Here is an 18,409-nt window from a genome sequence, read left to right as displayed (position 1 = left end):
CACATCAAATGTATACCGCTTCTTTTCAGGTTCTGCCGTCTTCTTTTTTAGTATGGGAATTGTGCAAAAACCAGCTGATTGAATTTCTGTCAATACCACATCTTCTACCTCCTGATAATAAGACCCCGTAGCAGTTCTATGTTTGTATGACTCTTCCCATAACAGTTCTTCGCATTCAGCAACTTTGGCAGCAAGCTCAAAGAAATCCCTGAACTCCATACCTTGGAATTTCCTCCTTAATTCAAAATCCAACCTTTTTTGTGCCATCTTCACGAACTCGGTATCAGGTAGGAACACCTTGCACCTATTCTTCATCTTTTTGAACCTGTCAATAAAAGACTCTACAGATTCTCCTTTCTTTTGGGTGACTCTGGACAAATCAGCAATACACACTTCTGGCTCTGTTCTATGGAATTGAATGTTAAATTGTCTTTTCATCTCTTGCCAACTCATCACCGAATTTATGAGGAGTGAGGCATACCAAGCAAATACAGTCTCAGTGAGAGAATTCGGGAATAGCCGCAACTTTAAATTGTTGAAGTTCTCCAAGTTAGCTAGTTCCTCGCACTGGATGGTGAATTTGGCTATATGTTCTATGCTTGACTGGCCGTCCTCCCCAGAGAATAGGTTGAAATCATGAACTCTATAACCCCTTGTATGGGTTATTCACGTCTATATAGTCTGGATATGGTTTGTGGAACTCCGGACGACCTATCTGTCTCAAAGCCGGCCCATACAGCTCTTGAACATCTTCCCTCACCACATCAGGCTCGATCATTGCTGGATTTCTGTTGGGGAGCTGATGGTGAAAATGGTTTACCCCTCGAGTCTGAACCCCTGTACTGTAACCAGCATTCCATCCTTGGAAACTTCCATCAATTCCCTGATAACCCAAGTGTGGTATATCATCATACATTCCTGGTTGATACAAATGATTAGTGATCGCACGGACTTGGTTGACAGGTTGGTTCGAACTCCCTGCCCCATCTGTGCGATATGGTCGAACTCTCCCACCTAAGGTTTCCTCCCTTTTATGTGGTGGTGTGCACCTTCCTTCCTGTTGGTTTGGGAGTGCGAACTCTGGGTGGCGAGGATCGCCAGCCTTTGAATGTCCCACTCCTTGGTCGAATTCATGGACTTGGTTATTTCCCTGGACTTGGTTGCTTCCCTGGTTCCCTTCTTTTTCACTTACATTCTACTCTTTGTTGGTTGACTGGTTCAGGTTACTCAATATTGTCTTCAAGCAATCAGACACAGCCTTGGACAGTGCTTGTGATATTTCTTCAATTTTCATTGCAGTCAACTCTTCAACCAAACGGTTTGAAATATGAGCATACATCTCTGGAACATTACTTGGATGCAAATCCAACTCCCTGGTCGGCTCTTCAGCAGCCGGCTATTTTGTAGGAGCGTGAACCTCTTCCTGGCTAGGTTGAGACTCCCCATCCCCTTGATTGACGTTTTATTTCCTTCTTGGCGGCATAATGCGGTCCCACCGGACGTGCCAAAAATTATTTGCACAATATTGATATTTGGAGGCGTGCCAGGTGCGAAGTTGCACAAACTTGTGTGAAAAACAATAAAATCTAACTTCTAAATATTCGAGCGACGTGAATTCTAAATTCGACCGTTAGTTCTAATCTCCTAAAACAAATGCAATGCCAAAATGAAGAAAATTATTGGAAATTGATGGAAATAAATTCCTAACACAATTTTGAATTTACACAAACTGTAGAAATTCATCAAAACATGAAAAATATACTAAAATTGTTGTTGAAATCTAAAACAAGAAGATCTAGAATGTTAGAACAACTACTGGAAAGCATGAAAATTAATGCTTGAAGACTGAAATTTAGCAGAGCTTTTTGAATATTTTGTGCGTGTAGAGTTGTGTGTAGTTTTTCTGTGTTTGCCGATGTCCCTTTTCTTCCCAGCGTCTGTGCGGTTCTTCTCCACTCCCCCATGATCTCCTCTTATACGTTCCACGATATTTTCTTTTTTCCCATGATCTTTTTGACTTATCCGAATTAATTTGAAATGATGGAAATTTTTCCGCCACATTAGATGTGCTTCTTCATAATTAAATAATTTTTAGCCAAAACAATATGTTATAAAAAATAGTGAGTTTCCTCAAAAAATAATATGGTATAAAAATAAATATTTATCAGTATTAATGTATTCACCTATCAAAATAAAAATTAATTTCAAGATCTTTCGAATACTCATTAAAATTTAAAATTTTAATGTGAGCACCCTTGAAAATATAAAACACATTTAAATGTTTGCATCAATTATGATATTTCACTATATTTCCATTTTGGTGTTCCGTTTTTTCTACTTAAATTCATATTAAGTGATTCCTTATTATTTAATATTATTTATTATTTATTTTTTTAAAATAATATTATTCCTCATTATTTTCAAATATATTTATCTGAATATATTGATCTTAAAATAGTATTAAAGGAAAAAATATTAATATATTTGTATATATAATTAAAGTAATAATTTATATTAAAAGATAAGATTATGAATATATGTGATTTCACTAAAACAAAATTATTCGAGAAACTTATATGTACAATGACATACACAATAATAATAGCTAAACAATAAATAATTGGATTAGTATTCACAAATTTTCGTAATGCATTAAATAAATAAAAATTAAAATAATTATTTGAAAAGAAATAAACTATCTTGAAATTTGCTACAATATATTTTTTATTTTAAAAAAATATTAACTTTATACTGATGTGTAACATTCTTAAAAAATGTTTGAAATCATTAGTTTAATAAAATTGTTTGTCTACATATTTAAGAAAAATTACTCTCAATTTAATTTAATTTTTTTTTACCTAAATTAGTTTGAATAAATCTACTCCAAGATCTATATGAACGAGACAGGTTGATCTGAACCATATTTTTAGTGAAAAACAATATATTTAGTATAAAAAATAATATTTTTAGTAGTCGTGTTGGATAGAAGATATGTCTCACAAAATTGATACATGAGTAGGGGTGAGCATTCGGTTAATTCGGTTACCGACCGAACCAAATTAGCCATAACCGAACCGAACTGAATCGAAATATTTAGCCATAACCGAACCGACCAAATTAATTTTCATAACGGATGAAAATCGAACCGAATTAAAATCGGTTAATTCGGTCGGTAACCGAATTAACCGATTAGTTTAAAAAAATTTGTGATTTAACTTTAATTATATATGTAATTTTTTTTAACACTACACTTTACAGAAATGCATAATAACATAAAATCACACACATCACAAATGTATAAGTTTTATTTGAACACAATTATTACATATTATATCGATTTTAAAATTAAAAATTAAAATATTTATAAAAATTGATAAATAAAAAAATTTATTAAATAATAATATTTATTATATCGGTTAATTCGGTTAACCGATTTCAAAATTTTGAAAACCGTAACCGAACTGAATTAACCGATATAACCGAATTTTTTTAATTTAAAAACCGAATTTCCGTAATAACCGAACCGAATTTCCGAATTGGCTCGGTTCGATCGGTTAAATTCGGTTTAACCGAAATCTTGCTCACCCCTGTACATGAGACATCTCATACAAGAATTTGTGTTCTAACATCTTCTTACATTTAATAAAGAAAAAATGTATAAAAAATATTGTACGTTCATATCAAGATTTAAAAGATGGAAAAATAATCAATAAATCCCCATCAACAAAATTTTCTTTGTTGTTAGTCCCCAAGTTAGACTTTGTTTGTTGTCACTCCCTGAAGAAAGTCTGCCATTTGTTTGAGCTCCATAATTGAGGCCAAAATACGAAATTACCGTAATTATTAGTTTTTCGATAATAAGAAAAAAGAGTCTAAAGAATCTGTGGTTCTTTTTTCTCTCTCGAGCGACTTTATCTTGGACCAGAAAAAATAGTGATCTCCGGTGAAAAGATTCATGATACATAAATTATCAGCGATGACGAAGAGGAGAAAATCTTTCAAAGAGAAAGAAGCGGCAGACGCTACTAAGAAGAAGAAATCGGCTAAAGTGAAGAAGAATATGGAATCCTAAAAAAGTTCAAAATTGTGCATTATGAAGTGTAAGATATGGACCTTACATTTTTAGAGTATCGTCGGGACGAAATTATCTGCTATATTTAATGTTTCAAATCGTGATATGATATGTTGAAATATTAAAAAGTAAATGCACTAAATATCATACATGAAAAAAATATAATAAATCATAATCCAAGTATTCGATTCATCTATTTTTTAATTAAAAAATATCAATATATTGTTTTAATAATTTAAAATGCTTGAATTACAATTTATTGTCAATTTCTTAAAAAAACAGATGAATAGAATGTTATGTCTGTGAATTATTATTATTTGGTATGATGTTTAACCATTTACTATTTAATAATTTTTACAAACAATGCTTGTAGTTTAGCATAGTTTGAAGCATCAAGTGTAACAGAATATTTCGTTCCGAATTATAACATTTTATGTTTGTAATTCAGTTTTAATTTGGAAAAAAAATTGGTATCTTTGTGTTCTACCTTCAAATTAAAATAAATTGCTTTTTTCATATCCAACAGAATTTAAGCTCACGGAGAACGAATTTGACACAAATATACCGTTAAATACGCTACCTTCATGCGCTTTAGTACGACATTTTAATGATCATCTTGAAAATTTATTTTGAACCTTATGCTCAGTCGAGTAGTTGTTCTCCATAATAGGTGAAACACAATCGATAATTATATCTAAAAACAAAGGCCATAAACATCAAAGAAAATTCATCTCACAACAGTTGCGGATATATGATTTCACACAACTCTGGTCATTTATAAAGTAAATTACAAATTCTCCAGAATGTAAAATAAGGTTTGTGAAATGAAAATTAAAGCATGATAAACTGAATCCTTTCATCTGCAACTCCAAAACTACTCCACACAAACATAATGCTACTTTGTTCCTTTTGAAGTCTCCTAAACTATTCAACATAACCTGGATCCACCCTGATTGTAGAGAAATAAAAACAGGATATTTTCCACCGTTTCCATATTTTCTATACATCCTGCTGTGATACAACAAAATACAAACAGTAAATGAAAAATAGTACTGCCGAGGGGCTAGATTGTTACCATGCAGCTTCTACAGCGGCATCAGTCTTTTATACTTGAAAAACCACAAAAAAGTACAAAAAATGACAACTCCGCAAACTCCTGTGATTAACAGGACCCACTGGAATATAGCCGAGTCGTCGAACATTGGCATTGCAAAATTCATGCCAAATATCCCCGCGACCACACCAAATATCGCGACAACGAAAGTTGCAGTAGTCAGCAACAGCTCGAACTGTATAAGCTGGTTTCGAACATTATCCTGTACAGAGATTACAAATTTATTTCTGGTTGAGATTGAAAAGCTAAATTTTATTGTTTTTCGAATTTTGCATATTGTAGATGAATCTTGAAACCAGAACAATCATATATTAACACCACAACCAATAAAGAAGACAATATCGTCAAAAATGCAGAGGGCATTGACTACAACAAGAGGAACTGCTAAACCACAACGATATCTCACTTTAGCATCGTCTATGTGCATGGCGCATTCAGGTAAATATATGGCTTACGAAACATATATTTTGCATTTACACCAACAGGTTACTATCTTCATCTCAGAGAGAACAAAAGCACAGGAAAGGTATGAAAAAGAGAGACATACCAGCTGTATGTTTATGAAATCTTCAGTATCATCTATGTACTCCTTCAGCTGAAATTAGATAAATATTATTTGATAAGTGCATTTTTACAGAATAGAAATATGAAAAAGAAAATTGTCAAGGTCACAAAAATGATACCGAAGTTAATTTGTTGAGGGTGCTATCAATCACAACGAAGTATGCCTCCAACAGCATTTCAAGCTCTGCTATACTCTCTGTGACACTTTCTGAGCTCCTCACACTCTCATATCTTGTCCTCGTGCTAAGACATTTCTCAAGCTTCCTATTACTGTCAGGTGGTGAAGAAACAGGAGAAACGGGAGCAGAAACAGACAATGGGCCATCATTTGATCTGTATCCCGTCAAAGATTGTTCACAATAAAAAGATGATTCCGTGCGACTTTTCTTCTCAGTAAGATACATTTCAGCCATGTCACCATCATCATCCATTAGCTGCTCTATTTCATCCCTAACCTAGATGACAGGACAAACCTTCTCGAAAGCAGTTATTTTGTGGAAGATAAGATGATGAAGTTAACTGGTAAGCTACATACCTTCTGAACTCTACGAGTCAATGCAACAAGTCTGCTTTTCAGTCGACGAACCCTTTCCAAATTCAGAGTACTGATCTTCGATGTTAGCTCATCCAACAGTGGATAAGCTTCAATCTCTAACTCTGCTGCCTGAGCAATTCAATGAAGTACAAATCCATATTCAATACTGAAGTACTTTGAAAAAAAAAACAGACATACAAATGTATATGTAAATCAATATCAGGCTTAAGTTAGGCATGTCAAATATGTTTTGACCAAGGGCTTGAGTTTGTGTTTCAATGGCCTATGTGGCATAAAGCTGAAATGAGCACTTTAGAATAGGGTCTTTAACAACAGTCTCTCAAACCACCTATTCTCTAATCTGTTAATGTTATATAACAACCTCCTTTAATTTTAATGCTATAGTTCTTGATTTTTTTTGCCTCCAAATCCACAATACTGGAACAAACATCTTAAGTGTTTAGAAAAACGTCCGGCGAAGCAAAAGTAAGTGTAATTGTTACAACAGTAGTTACTGTTTATACTTTTAAGTTTTCGACAAATAACGAAAGTAATAGTTGCCCAAAGTGATGTGATACCTTCAACAATTGATTGAAGACTAGCAACCAGGTAAACCTTTACTTCTTTTACCTGGTTCCCTTACCAGCAAAGCACGTGTTCAGTGACATCATATCAAACTCAAATCTAATACCCTAAGTTTAATCTAATGACTCATATTTGACACATTAGAACTATCAACATTAATATTACCTGTGTGTTGAGATATGGTCCTTTGGATACACGATTTGGGCACTATCCTAATGGTAGCATCTCATTAACCCCTACAAACCTAGTATTGTATCACATTACGTAAAAAATATTGCAGGTAATTATTTGTCAGCAGATGCTACTATAGACTCTTTATCGTTAATTGGCCCTATAGGCTGCTTTAGCTTTCAGATCTGACTATCACCCAACTAAGTAAACACATCAAATTACATGAAATGCAAAGCATGTTTGTTTCTTCATTCAATTCAAAGTTTTTATCTGCATCTTGCCACAATTGCAATAAGATAAATTTATTGAGGCCGCACTTAGATGAGAGGGTTTGATTTGGAAAGGGATTTGAAGTATGAATTTGAAATGACACTCATTTTGGTTTTATTCAAATCCATCATAATCATAATTTCTTCTACATGGATTAACAAGTGATGGATTTGAAATGACACACATCTTGGATGTATTTCAAATCCATCATAATTATCATTACTTCTAATGGATTGGCAAGGGTTAAATTTCAATATAAATTCATCCAAACAATCAAATAGATTTAAAATCCATATCGTCAAATTCTTCCATCTAAACGCAACCTGAATGTTTACATATCAGAAAGTCGGTAGACAATGCGTTACACATTCGGAATAATAGATTAATATGGTAGCTTCCACTTTCTAGCATTTATGCTCACTCGATCTTACTAAGTGGATTGGTTACAATAAAATGAAAATAAGAAGTAAAAAAGATGACTATAGTTTCATAGAAATACTCAACCTGCCATGCTAACAAGTTTCTTCACAACTGAGCAATTTTCACGATATGCAACAATAAAAATTATCAAGTGATGACTACAAGGATCAAGTTTCAAGGTTTGTACCTGAGAATCCAAAAAAGTGCAGGCCGCCTCCAAAGCAACTTCTAGAGCTCTGAATTCAAAGGGCAAATAATCAGCAGATGTGTTTTCAAAGGTATTATCAAAATTTCTATTTCCTCTTCTTCTGCTCAATTCAAGACCTTCAGATTGCCAAACTCCTCCGACTCCTGAAGCTTGCAATCGTCTCTGCAACTCCACCACATATTGCAGTACGTAACTGTCGAGAGAATTTAAGAGAAAAATTTCATCTGCTGTGATGATACACCGAATCTGCTCGAGATTTACAACAATCGCCTTCTCTCTACCAAGAATAGTCGAGGGGTAAACAAATAAGGGATCTAGTAGTCTTAGGTCACGTGCTGGAAGATCACAACGCCGCATCATACCAAACTTGTCAATCTCAATCACTTGAGAATTCCCAGATATATCAACATGTATCCATGATCTAAGGCCTTGCCCACGCTTTTTCAGGCCAGATACATCAACTCCTTGAAACGGTAACCGGCCAGAGGACCTAGATGAAGAATCTCTGAGGTTTATAGCTGATGCAGGTTTAGGAGGGAGCAAGCGTTGTTTGAGGTCTGACATTACCAAAGGGATCTCAGTTCTGCAAAGAAAAGCTGATGCGTATCAAAGACATGTCAGATCATAAATGAACAAAGAATAGTTTTTCAGATAAGGACTAATTAATATATCCCTGTATATACCTTGAAATATCATCACGAAATTTGACAAGGTGAGGTCCGTTATATCCAACAAACACTAAGACCAAATAATAATGCTCCAAGCTCTAAATTTAATCATCCATCATACACCAGAAAACCCACTATTGAAGATTCAAAAACAAATTGAAGCTTTAAACTAAAAGACAAAAAACACACAAAATTAATGCCAGTGATGTGCCCAACACGTGATTCATACAAGTAAAACCACAAAATCTTCGATCAAACGGTCATAAATCCTCGCTATTCCTCCTTGAAGTACCTCTTACCAGAACAGTCAGCTACAACATAAGTTATAAAACTTAGCTTTAAATACAACCAAGTAAACACATAACTCAGTGATCCCAAAAATATTGAAAATATTAACTGAAACACGCAATAACAACGATTCCATTACTGGACCACAAATCAAGCAATAAATCAGAAAATACCTCAAAGGGTTTTCCACTCCCAAAATTCATCACAAAAATAAATAATTTCGGATAATCATACCCATAAACATGTACGCGCGTGCATTTGCAGTCCAGAGGTTGGGAAGAAGAAGGTACCTGAAGTGTCAAGCCAAGGCCGATGGGGTTGCTGGTTGCTGAGGCAGGGAAACGGCGGCGTTTTAGGCGAAGCAGCAAACAACCAATCAACACGCAACTGCATTTTGGGGACAAAATAATATGTTGACGCAATCTAATCTAATTTTAAAAAAAAAAAAAAAGAAGTTTTTGTAAAACTTTGTTTATATGGAAAAACTCGGTTGAGACAGTTTCATGATTATATTTTGTGATACAGATCTCTTATTTAGGTCAGTCATGAAAAAATTTATTTTTATGCTAAGAGTATTATTTTTTATTGTGAATATCGGTAGGATTGATCTTATCTCACAGATAAAGATTCGTGAGATCATATTCTTGTTTATTTAGTTTTTTTTTGAATTTATTAAAATATATTTTTATAATAACTTTCATTGAATGAAATAAAGAATAATTTGTTTTGTTTATTTACTTATTTTTGAATTTATTAAAATATGTTTTTATAGTAATTTTTATTGAATGAAATAAAGGATAATTTTGATCAAAATTATCAATACAATTATCATAAAGGGTTGATGTATTATTAGTTAGTATAAATATATATTTATGTAACATCTACTAATTTTAAAAGCGCGGAAATATATTTTTTTAAAATAAAAACTCGCATTTTCGAAGACAATAAAAATAGTGCGTAAATATAAACGAGTAAATATTGTGAAAATCATCAGCGTATAAAACCAGCGTATAAAAATGTTCATATAATCTCAAATCTCATAAAAACAAAATGCAGAAAACATGTGGTCCTCGGATCGTGTCACCCACCAGGTCTGTCTACTCAGTGTTCAGCACCTCCAGTCTTCTCAATAACAAGCTCACCTGCATCACACACGCATAGTATGTCTAAAGACTCAATACACATGTACCGTTAATAACAATTACATATACATAGCACACAGCAGTGAAAAATATCATACTCAATATATATTTCATGAACTTAAAAGCATAACATAAACGTGTCGTATAAAATCATGTCGTGTCAACTCATGTCATCTCATATAATCATAGTGTCATCATAAACTTAAACATTTTCTTTTAATTGAATTCAGTTCATTAGTTGTGACTTTCGTATCAGCTCTATCGATGGATCCATTTACAAAACTGTGGTACCCGGTGGCGGGGGATATCAGCGACAGCATTACCCGCCCACTGAGCTCGGGCCTCAGCCCATCATATCTCATGTCATCGTATACATATACATCGTCAGTCACGACAAATTCTCATCCTTCAAAAATATCATCATTTTTATCACTTAATAAAACATGCATATGCGTAACTTTTTCTTTAAACCAATCATGCAACGTATTTATCGTAATTCCATAAAAATCATGAACATGATGCATAAACATTTAAAATGCCATAAATTTGTGCTCAAGGCGCTGCACGACCAAAATCTCACTCCGGGTGCAAAATGATCATTTTGCCCCTGGAAACCCAAAAATTATCGTTTTAACCCTGAACCTCTAAAATTGACCCAAAACTTACCAAACTCCTTAAAATGTCCCGAAACATTTTTAAAAGCTTTCCTAAACGTAAACTTGAGCCCAAAACCAAACTTATTCGATTCGTTTTAAAACTTGGATCGATGTCCCATTTTTAACCCGAATCGAAGCAAAAGTTAACTGAATTTTAGTATGGTTGACCCGTCTCACAGATAAAGATTCGTGAGAGCGTCTCATGAGATACCTACTCATATTGGTTTGAGTTAAACGCAAAGGAAAGTTCTGGTAAAACTACAACAATGCAACTTTTAAATATTAGTTTTAATTGAATATTTAAAAATATAATCTCAGACTTGTTATGATTGGTAAAATTTTTAATGGTTTGTATGTTCTATGTCGATCGCATCTCAATCTAAAATCGATCTTCACCTAGCTATAAATTTTAAAAGAAATATCCATACACTATTCCTTATTTTTATTTCATGACAATTAATAAATATTTAAATGATTTTTTAAAAACAAAGGGATGCGCCATATCTGTATGAACAATATAGTATTTATAAATATTTTAAAAATTATTATGAATAGATTTATCTTAGATATCCGCTTTCCCTGTTTTTTTTTCTTTTAAATTTAAATATATTTTCGAAAGTTGCCTTCCTTTTCCGAAGAACACATTACACATGATGATACTTTCAGAAGCACTATTTGTTCTTTATAATGTAATAATTAATTCCAAGACACGCTGACTATTCACCGACACAGAGAACCTCTATGTTTTTTGAGTGCCAAAATTCACATATATATACAATTGCAGGCATGATTTGCATATTTCATCTCGTTTTGTTGGTAATTTTTCCAGGAAAGATGTACTGATCGGTTGATTTAAGTTTTGGCTTTACAGATACCTCTGATTTTAATCTATCGATTTACGTATGTAATAATGTTTTGACTTCGTTAAGGAGGTTTGGGTTTCTACATTGAATGATATATCTTTGTTCTAAGTTCTACCGGTAGATATAACTTGTGATTTGTTGGTATGATCAGTTTCATCAGAAGTGTATTGGAAGTTCATGCAATTGTTCTTTAGATGCGAGCCTCCCAGAAATCTCAAACATCTGCCAGCGTTCACGGTTTCTACAGTCATATAGTACTGCAGCAGTTATAATCTATCAAATTATCAAGTTTCAAACCATATTGATTCAAGTGGAAGCAAAAGCCAAGGCTCTGAAATTTCATTCCAAATACACCACCATGGTATTGTTTTGCATCTCTTCTTACTTGCATTAACATTGGCATAGTTTATTTGTTACTATTATCTGTCATTTTAATGTTATTTTGGTACTTCTTGCAGGTAGTCGCAAGCGGGATCTGATCTATGATGAAGGCACTTCTTTCACCGCCAAACTTGCAAAAGTAGACACCCACGGGAGTGTAAAACTTAAACATGATTCAGTCATTGTGCCACTAAAACCTCATCCTCCGAAGACAAAGGCTGTTCCTAAAGTTGCTTTGACAGGAAAATCTGCTCCTAGGCCTCAGACAGTGGGTCAGCGATACATGACTCGTCGCTCGACTAGACTGATCACTCGCCTCAGCAATACTCTTGATGATCCGGTTGTCCTTGTCGAGGATGATTCACCCCCTGTCTCCAAGCAATCGAGTCCCAAAAGTTCTAGTGCCAAAACTTCGGATAGTGATTCAGCTTTTGAGGCTGATATCAGCCCTACCATACCTGGAGAGGGATCTTCTTGCGCTGGGACCTCTGGTGTTAAACTTACAGGTGGCCCTAATGTTTCTGAGAAACGAACACACGATTCCTTCGCTGATGATGACACATTTGTCTTGAGTCTTCATCTACTACCTGGTTTGTTTCAAATCCTCCTATCTCCCTTCCTGCTGTGGCTACTCTCTCCATGGTAAGTCCCTTCGCATGTTTCTCTGTATTGAATACTTATCACGCTTGACTTTGACTTTGTTTACTTGGCAGGATCTTACATCTTGAAGAGCACGACTCAGACTTATCGGTGAGCCGGAGAGCCAAGTTGATCTGAGCTTTTCAGACAAAGTTCCTTTGTGACTTCTGATTTTTATAGATGCAACCCATCTATAGAAGCCCTCCCTCATGCCAAGATGGCGGTTCGAAACTTTACAATTTCATACGCTGAGGACATCCCCCCAGAGCAGGGGATTTCGTGACAGGAAGAACTGGTAATAGACACAAAACCGTCCATTTCCTTTTTGCGTATGGCATCGCCACTCGCTTTGATCCTGATTCGACATTAGAAGTATGTTGATTTTTCCCCAATAACCGAATACTTTTGTCTGTAAATACTGCATATTCTACGAACAAGGAAGCTATAAGTAATGAAACTATGAATTCGTTCTTGTTTTATATTTTATTTTCCCAACTAAAAACTCTCGATTCTTCCATCCAGTGCCAAAGTCACTGAATGGGAATCTCAACGATTAGCGATGCTTTCATCCATCTCTATTCTCAAGACTTCTCAAGAGTTTGCTGCTTCAGAGTTTGACATACTTGACGGTCTTTCGACCATATTTTTGCAGTCGGATGCAGCCTTTGCCACTAGTGCCGATATGATATCTCATTGCATATCTTTCCAAAGCAGGCGTGAGGGGAAAGAGGATCTAGACAAGCATGACAAGGTGGTTCGTAAGAATATTGCTGCAGCAACGGTCAGTTATGTTGCGTAAGAGGCTGAAGTTAAAAGATTGGAGGAGTAGATTCAGAGACGCCGAGCCAGAATGGTTGCTTTGCAGGATGAAGCGGAGACTTTGGAGGCTGTTTTGTTGGACAATAGGAGAAATTTGTGGGCTATCGGTCAGCAGCTACTTAATCTGAAGGAGGACTATCAACTCTGGACCAGAAAGCTTCAGGAGGCCGAGAACACTCAGTCACAGTGTCTGGCCAAGTGGGAGCAGCTTCGTACTTTATTTCTGTGAATTTTGTTTTTTTAGTTGATTGTAACGCATTAGCTGGGGATAGTTGTTTATGTTTTTGTTCGGGGGAACTTACTTTGTAGAAACTTTACAGGCGCTTTTCATATTTTTCGATTTGATTCTCTGCTCTTCTACACCCTCTTTCACTGGTTATTCTTGTATACATAGATATGTTTGTTTCTAGCAAGTGATCAATGGTTGAAGATTGGCCATGAGTTGGCCTTGGTTCTTCAGTGCATTCGATTTTCACGCCTTGATGTCTTTCGGATCTTCCTGAACCACATGTACCTTTCAACTCTTACGTGCTCTTATGTGCTGCATCCGCTCAAGACGATTCCCTTGTCCCTAGCATTTATGCATTGCACTTCAGTCGGCCCCCTTTCCCGCATACAAGTATATGCATTTGCACTTTAGTCAGACCTCTTTCCCGCATACACGTTTACTTGATGTTCTTGCATATATTTGTTGATTGTTGGTTTGATGATGTGATTGTTGGATGAAAAGGATGTGGGATGAAAATTAGTTGAATTTGATGTTAGATGTTGGTTGGAGGAGAAGTTTTCTGTTGATTCTTATACTCCGCTCCAAATAATCTCACTCATTTCAATAAAACAATATGTTAGCTTAAAAACTTACCGATCGCGATTATTTCCTCCCCTGAATCCCTATCGAAACAAAATGAATCCAATATGATAAAAGTGGCCTTCTGGCCAACTTTAATTGACCGTTTTCATTTTTGAATCATAACCAACAAATATTTATATTAGTGGCCCTAAGGCCTACTTCAAATAAACTCCTACAACATGAAGCTAAAACATACAAAAATGGCTGGTTAGCCTATTTTTCTTCCAAAGTCAACTTCTGAGTCCTCTTGGGGTTCGCATAGCGTCCTTGTTCTCTTCTGTTATCTATTTATTATTCGTTGTTCCGCTTGGTGAGCTCAACTCTCTGCTCGGTGTATTTCATTCTTGCCATAGTCTAAGTGGCCTAAAGTCCCACTTCACGGGTCAGTCACTGCACATGCAAACAAAAAATTCATATACTGGCGGTACGGTCTACTTCACCATGGTTTCTCGTACCATAAGAACATTAGAAATATCGACCAAATGCATAGATAATAAGTGGCCATAAGGCCGACTCCCTACTGAAGCAAAGTACCTTCAAAATAATGAAAGTGGCTTACCGTCCCACTTTTTTGATTAATTTTATTGTTGAATCATAAACAACAGATATTTACTTCAGTGGCCCTAAGGCCTATATCACATAACATCTTGAAATAAGGAACTAAACATATACAAAAGTGGCCCGAAGGCCAACTCCCCGCTGAATACCAACATTCCTGTTTGCTTTATTCGTTAGCTTTCTCTATTTCTTCCTTCATACTTGGAAAATACGGCTTGAGATACTTGCCATTTATGCATCTTTTGTGTGAATGACCATCTAAACTTGATAACCAATATGCATTTCCGTCTAACACCTTATGTACTTTGAATGGTCCTTCCCAATTGGGAGATCATATGCCCAGCTCCCTATCCTTTGTTCCTAAAGGAAATATAGCCTTCCACACTATTTCTTCTTCATGGAAGCTTTTCTTGTTAACCCTTTTGTTGTAGATTCTCGCAACTTTCTGTTTCTGTAACAGCAGAGCATTGTACGCTTGGATTCTCAGCTCATCCAGTTCTTCTAACTCCATGATCATTGCTTCATTATAATGTTCCAGAGAAAGTTTGTTTTGCATTGCCACTCGCATTGATGGAACCATGATCTTCAATGGGAGCACTGCATCGTGGCCAAAAGTTAGGGAAAAAGGGTTCACTCCAGTGGCAGTCCTCTTGGATGTTCTGTATGTCCACAAAGTTTCTGATAATAACCGTGGCCAATCCCTGGGATTTTCTTCCATCATTTTCTATAAAATCTTTATTAAAACTTTGTTCGATGCTTTGACCTGTCAGTTGGATTGTGGGTAATGAGGGGATGAATTTTTCAATTTGATTCCATAGTATTCCGCGATTTCCTTCATATATGAACCCGTGAACATAGTTCCCTAATCCATGGTTAGGGACTCTGAAATTCCAAATCTATGAATAATATTCTCTTTCACAAAGTTTATGACATCCCCTTGTTCCGCTTTCTTCAAAGACACTGCTTCTACCCTTTTGGTGAAAAAATCTGTGGCCACAAGGATGAACGAGTGGCCTTTAGATGATGCTGGGTAGATTTTCCCTATTAAGTCTATGGCCCAGCCCTTGAACGACCATGGTTTGACAACTCTTTGGATGTTCCAATGTTTCTGACATGGCTGGTGTAGGACCGAGTGCTTACCGCTTTACCAAAAGCTATAGCTAGTAGTAATGGTGCAACTCAAATCTTTTAAACCGCACAGCAGCACAAGCACCATGGTTTGATCGCTCTACCAAGCAAGGACAATTATTGCACCCAACAATCTCCCTCCCAATAATTGCACTCCTTGCAATCAATGGGAATCGAACCCATGACCTTGGCTCTGATACCAATTTTAGGACCGAGTGCTTACCGCTTTACCAAAAGCTATAGCTAGTAGTAATGGTGCAACTCAAATCTTTTAAACCGCACAGCAGCACAAGCACCATGGTTCGATCGCTCTACCAAGCAAGGACAATTATTGCACCCAACAGCTGGCATCTCTTAGCATATTTGATGCAATTTTTCAGGATGGATGGACAATAGTAGCCATACATCCTTATCAACCATCTCATATTCACTCCAGATTGATGCGCTCCACACACTCCCTCATGAACTTGCTTCATGATCTCCAATGCCTCTAGGAAACCTATGCATCTGAGGAGAAAACCATCTAAAACTTTCATGTACAAATCTCCATCCACTAAGACGTAATTAAGAGCTCTCAACTTTAAACCATGTGGAATATCACTCGGTTGATTCTAGCACATGTTTTATGTCATACCTCCAGTCACTAGCTAAGTTTATATCCAAGTTGAGCGTGTCTACCTGAATCTCTCTTTGCTGAATTGAAGGGTGGTTTCTCTTTTGAATCAACACTAGCCTGTGCGTAAGTTCTCGAGAAATTTTCAATCTCGAAGCAACCTGTGCCAACTCGTCTGCCTCCCAATTTTTTTGTCTTGGGATGTGTATTAACGACACTTCTTCAAAATCATTTAGAAGTTGGGATGCCGCGGTATAGTATGGAGCCAATGACAAACTTGTGCATTTGAACTCTCTTGATAGCTATTTGAGTACCAGCTGAGAATCCCCTGATATGAACAATTATTTCGCCCTAAATATTTCACAATTTCCAATCCAATGACCAGCGCTTTGAATTCCGCCTGATTGTTGGTGCATGGAAAACCCAAATTAAAAGATAGAGCGGTTTTCACACCTCTTGGGGAGGTGATCACAATACCAGCTCCGGCTATCGTCTCTATACTTTATCCATCAAACTTCAACTCGAATGGTCAAATTTCCACTCCACAAACTGGAAACCCAACCTGCTCTCCAATAAAATTATCAAGTGAAGGCCGATCAGGTAAAAAACGGCTATTGCTTGGCCTTTTACTGATTTTTGGGTGTAGTAGGTCCATGTAAACTCGGCCAATGCTAAAGAGCATTTGCCAATTCTCCCAGATAGGATGGGTCTATTAAGCATATATTTAATCAAATCGGTTTTAGCCACCACAAGCACTCTTGATTGAATCAAATAATGTCTTAACTTAGAACATGCGTAATACAGTGTTAAGCATAGCTTCTTAATCACAGAGTATTTTATCTCTACTGGAGTAAGGAATTTACTCAAATAATATTGCACATTTTATTCGTGATTATTTTGAACTAGTAGACATCCAATTGATTCATGAGCATCAGAGATGTATAATTTTAGGGGCATTCCATACCTAGGACGCATCAGAACAGGCGTGTTAGATAAATATCTCTTGATCACATCAAAAGCTTGCTGATGCAAATCTCTCCACTTGAACTCCCCGCTATCTTTGAGCTTCAACAACTGTGAAAACTCCTTCGTCTTCCTTGCAAGGTTAGAAATGAAATGTCTCAAGTAATTTACTTGCCCAAGTAAGCGTTGTAACTCTCTCTTGTTCCTAGGCGGATTTTCCTCCATGATAGCCTTCGCTTTGTTTTTATCCACCTCAACTCCCCTTTGATGCACCAGGAATCCCAAAAAGTTTCCTGCTTTCATGCCAAAGGCACATTTTAATGGATTTAACTTCAACTCATGTTGCCTCATTCTTTGGAAGCACTTCCTCAAATGTTCGATGTGATCAGCAGCTTGTTTAGATTTCGTGACAATATCATCTATATATACTTCAATGTGTTGCCCTATCATATCATGAAAGATCGAGTTCATAGCCCTATCGATTTCATAGCCCTTTAATACGTGGCTCCTGCGTTCTTTAGCCCGAATGGCATGACAAGCCACTCAAACGTACCAACAGCTCATGGGCATCTGAATGTTGTTTTGTGAATATCTGCCTCTGTTATTTTGATATGATTGTAACCTGAGAATCCATCCATGAAGGATAACAATTCATGCCTAGCCACGGAATCAATCAACATATCAGGTATCGCCATTACATACACATCTTTGGGAGTTGCACAGTTCAAATCTCGGAAGTCAATGCATATTCTGACCTTTCCATTCTTTTTCATGACTGACACAATGTTCGAAAGCCATTTGGTATATCTGATTAGCTTTATAAACTTGGCCCTCAACAGTTTCTCGACTTCCTCTTTTCATTTCAACTCGACTTCTTTTGACATGTAGATAGATGGCTGTTG

General features: G+C 36.1%; 1 protein-coding gene across 2 annotated transcripts; it reads right to left on the bottom strand.

Annotated features, from left to right (window-relative positions):
* Positions 1-4,782: 4,782 nt before the first annotated feature.
* On the bottom strand, positions 4,783-9,301 carry LOC140822941 (magnesium transporter MRS2-1-like). Of its 2 annotated transcripts, XM_073183947.1 has the most exons (7): positions 9,186-9,295; positions 8,623-8,705; positions 7,919-8,522; positions 6,286-6,414; positions 5,870-6,205; positions 5,734-5,781; positions 4,783-5,388 (listed from the first exon to the last, which is right to left on the bottom strand). In XM_073183947.1, exons 3-7 carry the CDS (start codon positions 8,501-8,503, stop codon positions 5,158-5,160), a joined length of 1,329 nt encoding a protein of 442 aa, XP_073040048.1. In that variant the 5' UTR covers positions 8,504-8,522; positions 8,623-8,705; positions 9,186-9,295; the 3' UTR covers positions 4,783-5,157. The 2 variants fall into 2 exon arrangements, with proteins under 2 accessions (XP_073040048.1, XP_073040047.1); XM_073183946.1 differs by lacking the exon at positions 8,623-8,705 and having other exon boundaries at positions 9,186-9,301.
* Positions 9,302-18,409: the final 9,108 nt, after the last annotated feature.

Source organism: Primulina eburnea, chromosome 2 (genome assembly GCF_022965805.1).
Source record: "Primulina eburnea isolate SZY01 chromosome 2, ASM2296580v1, whole genome shotgun sequence".
Taxonomy (NCBI): Eukaryota; Viridiplantae; Streptophyta; class Magnoliopsida; order Lamiales; family Gesneriaceae; genus Primulina; species Primulina eburnea.
Note: the sequence above shows the minus strand (reverse complement) of the source record. Positions and strands in the feature narration are given on the sequence as shown.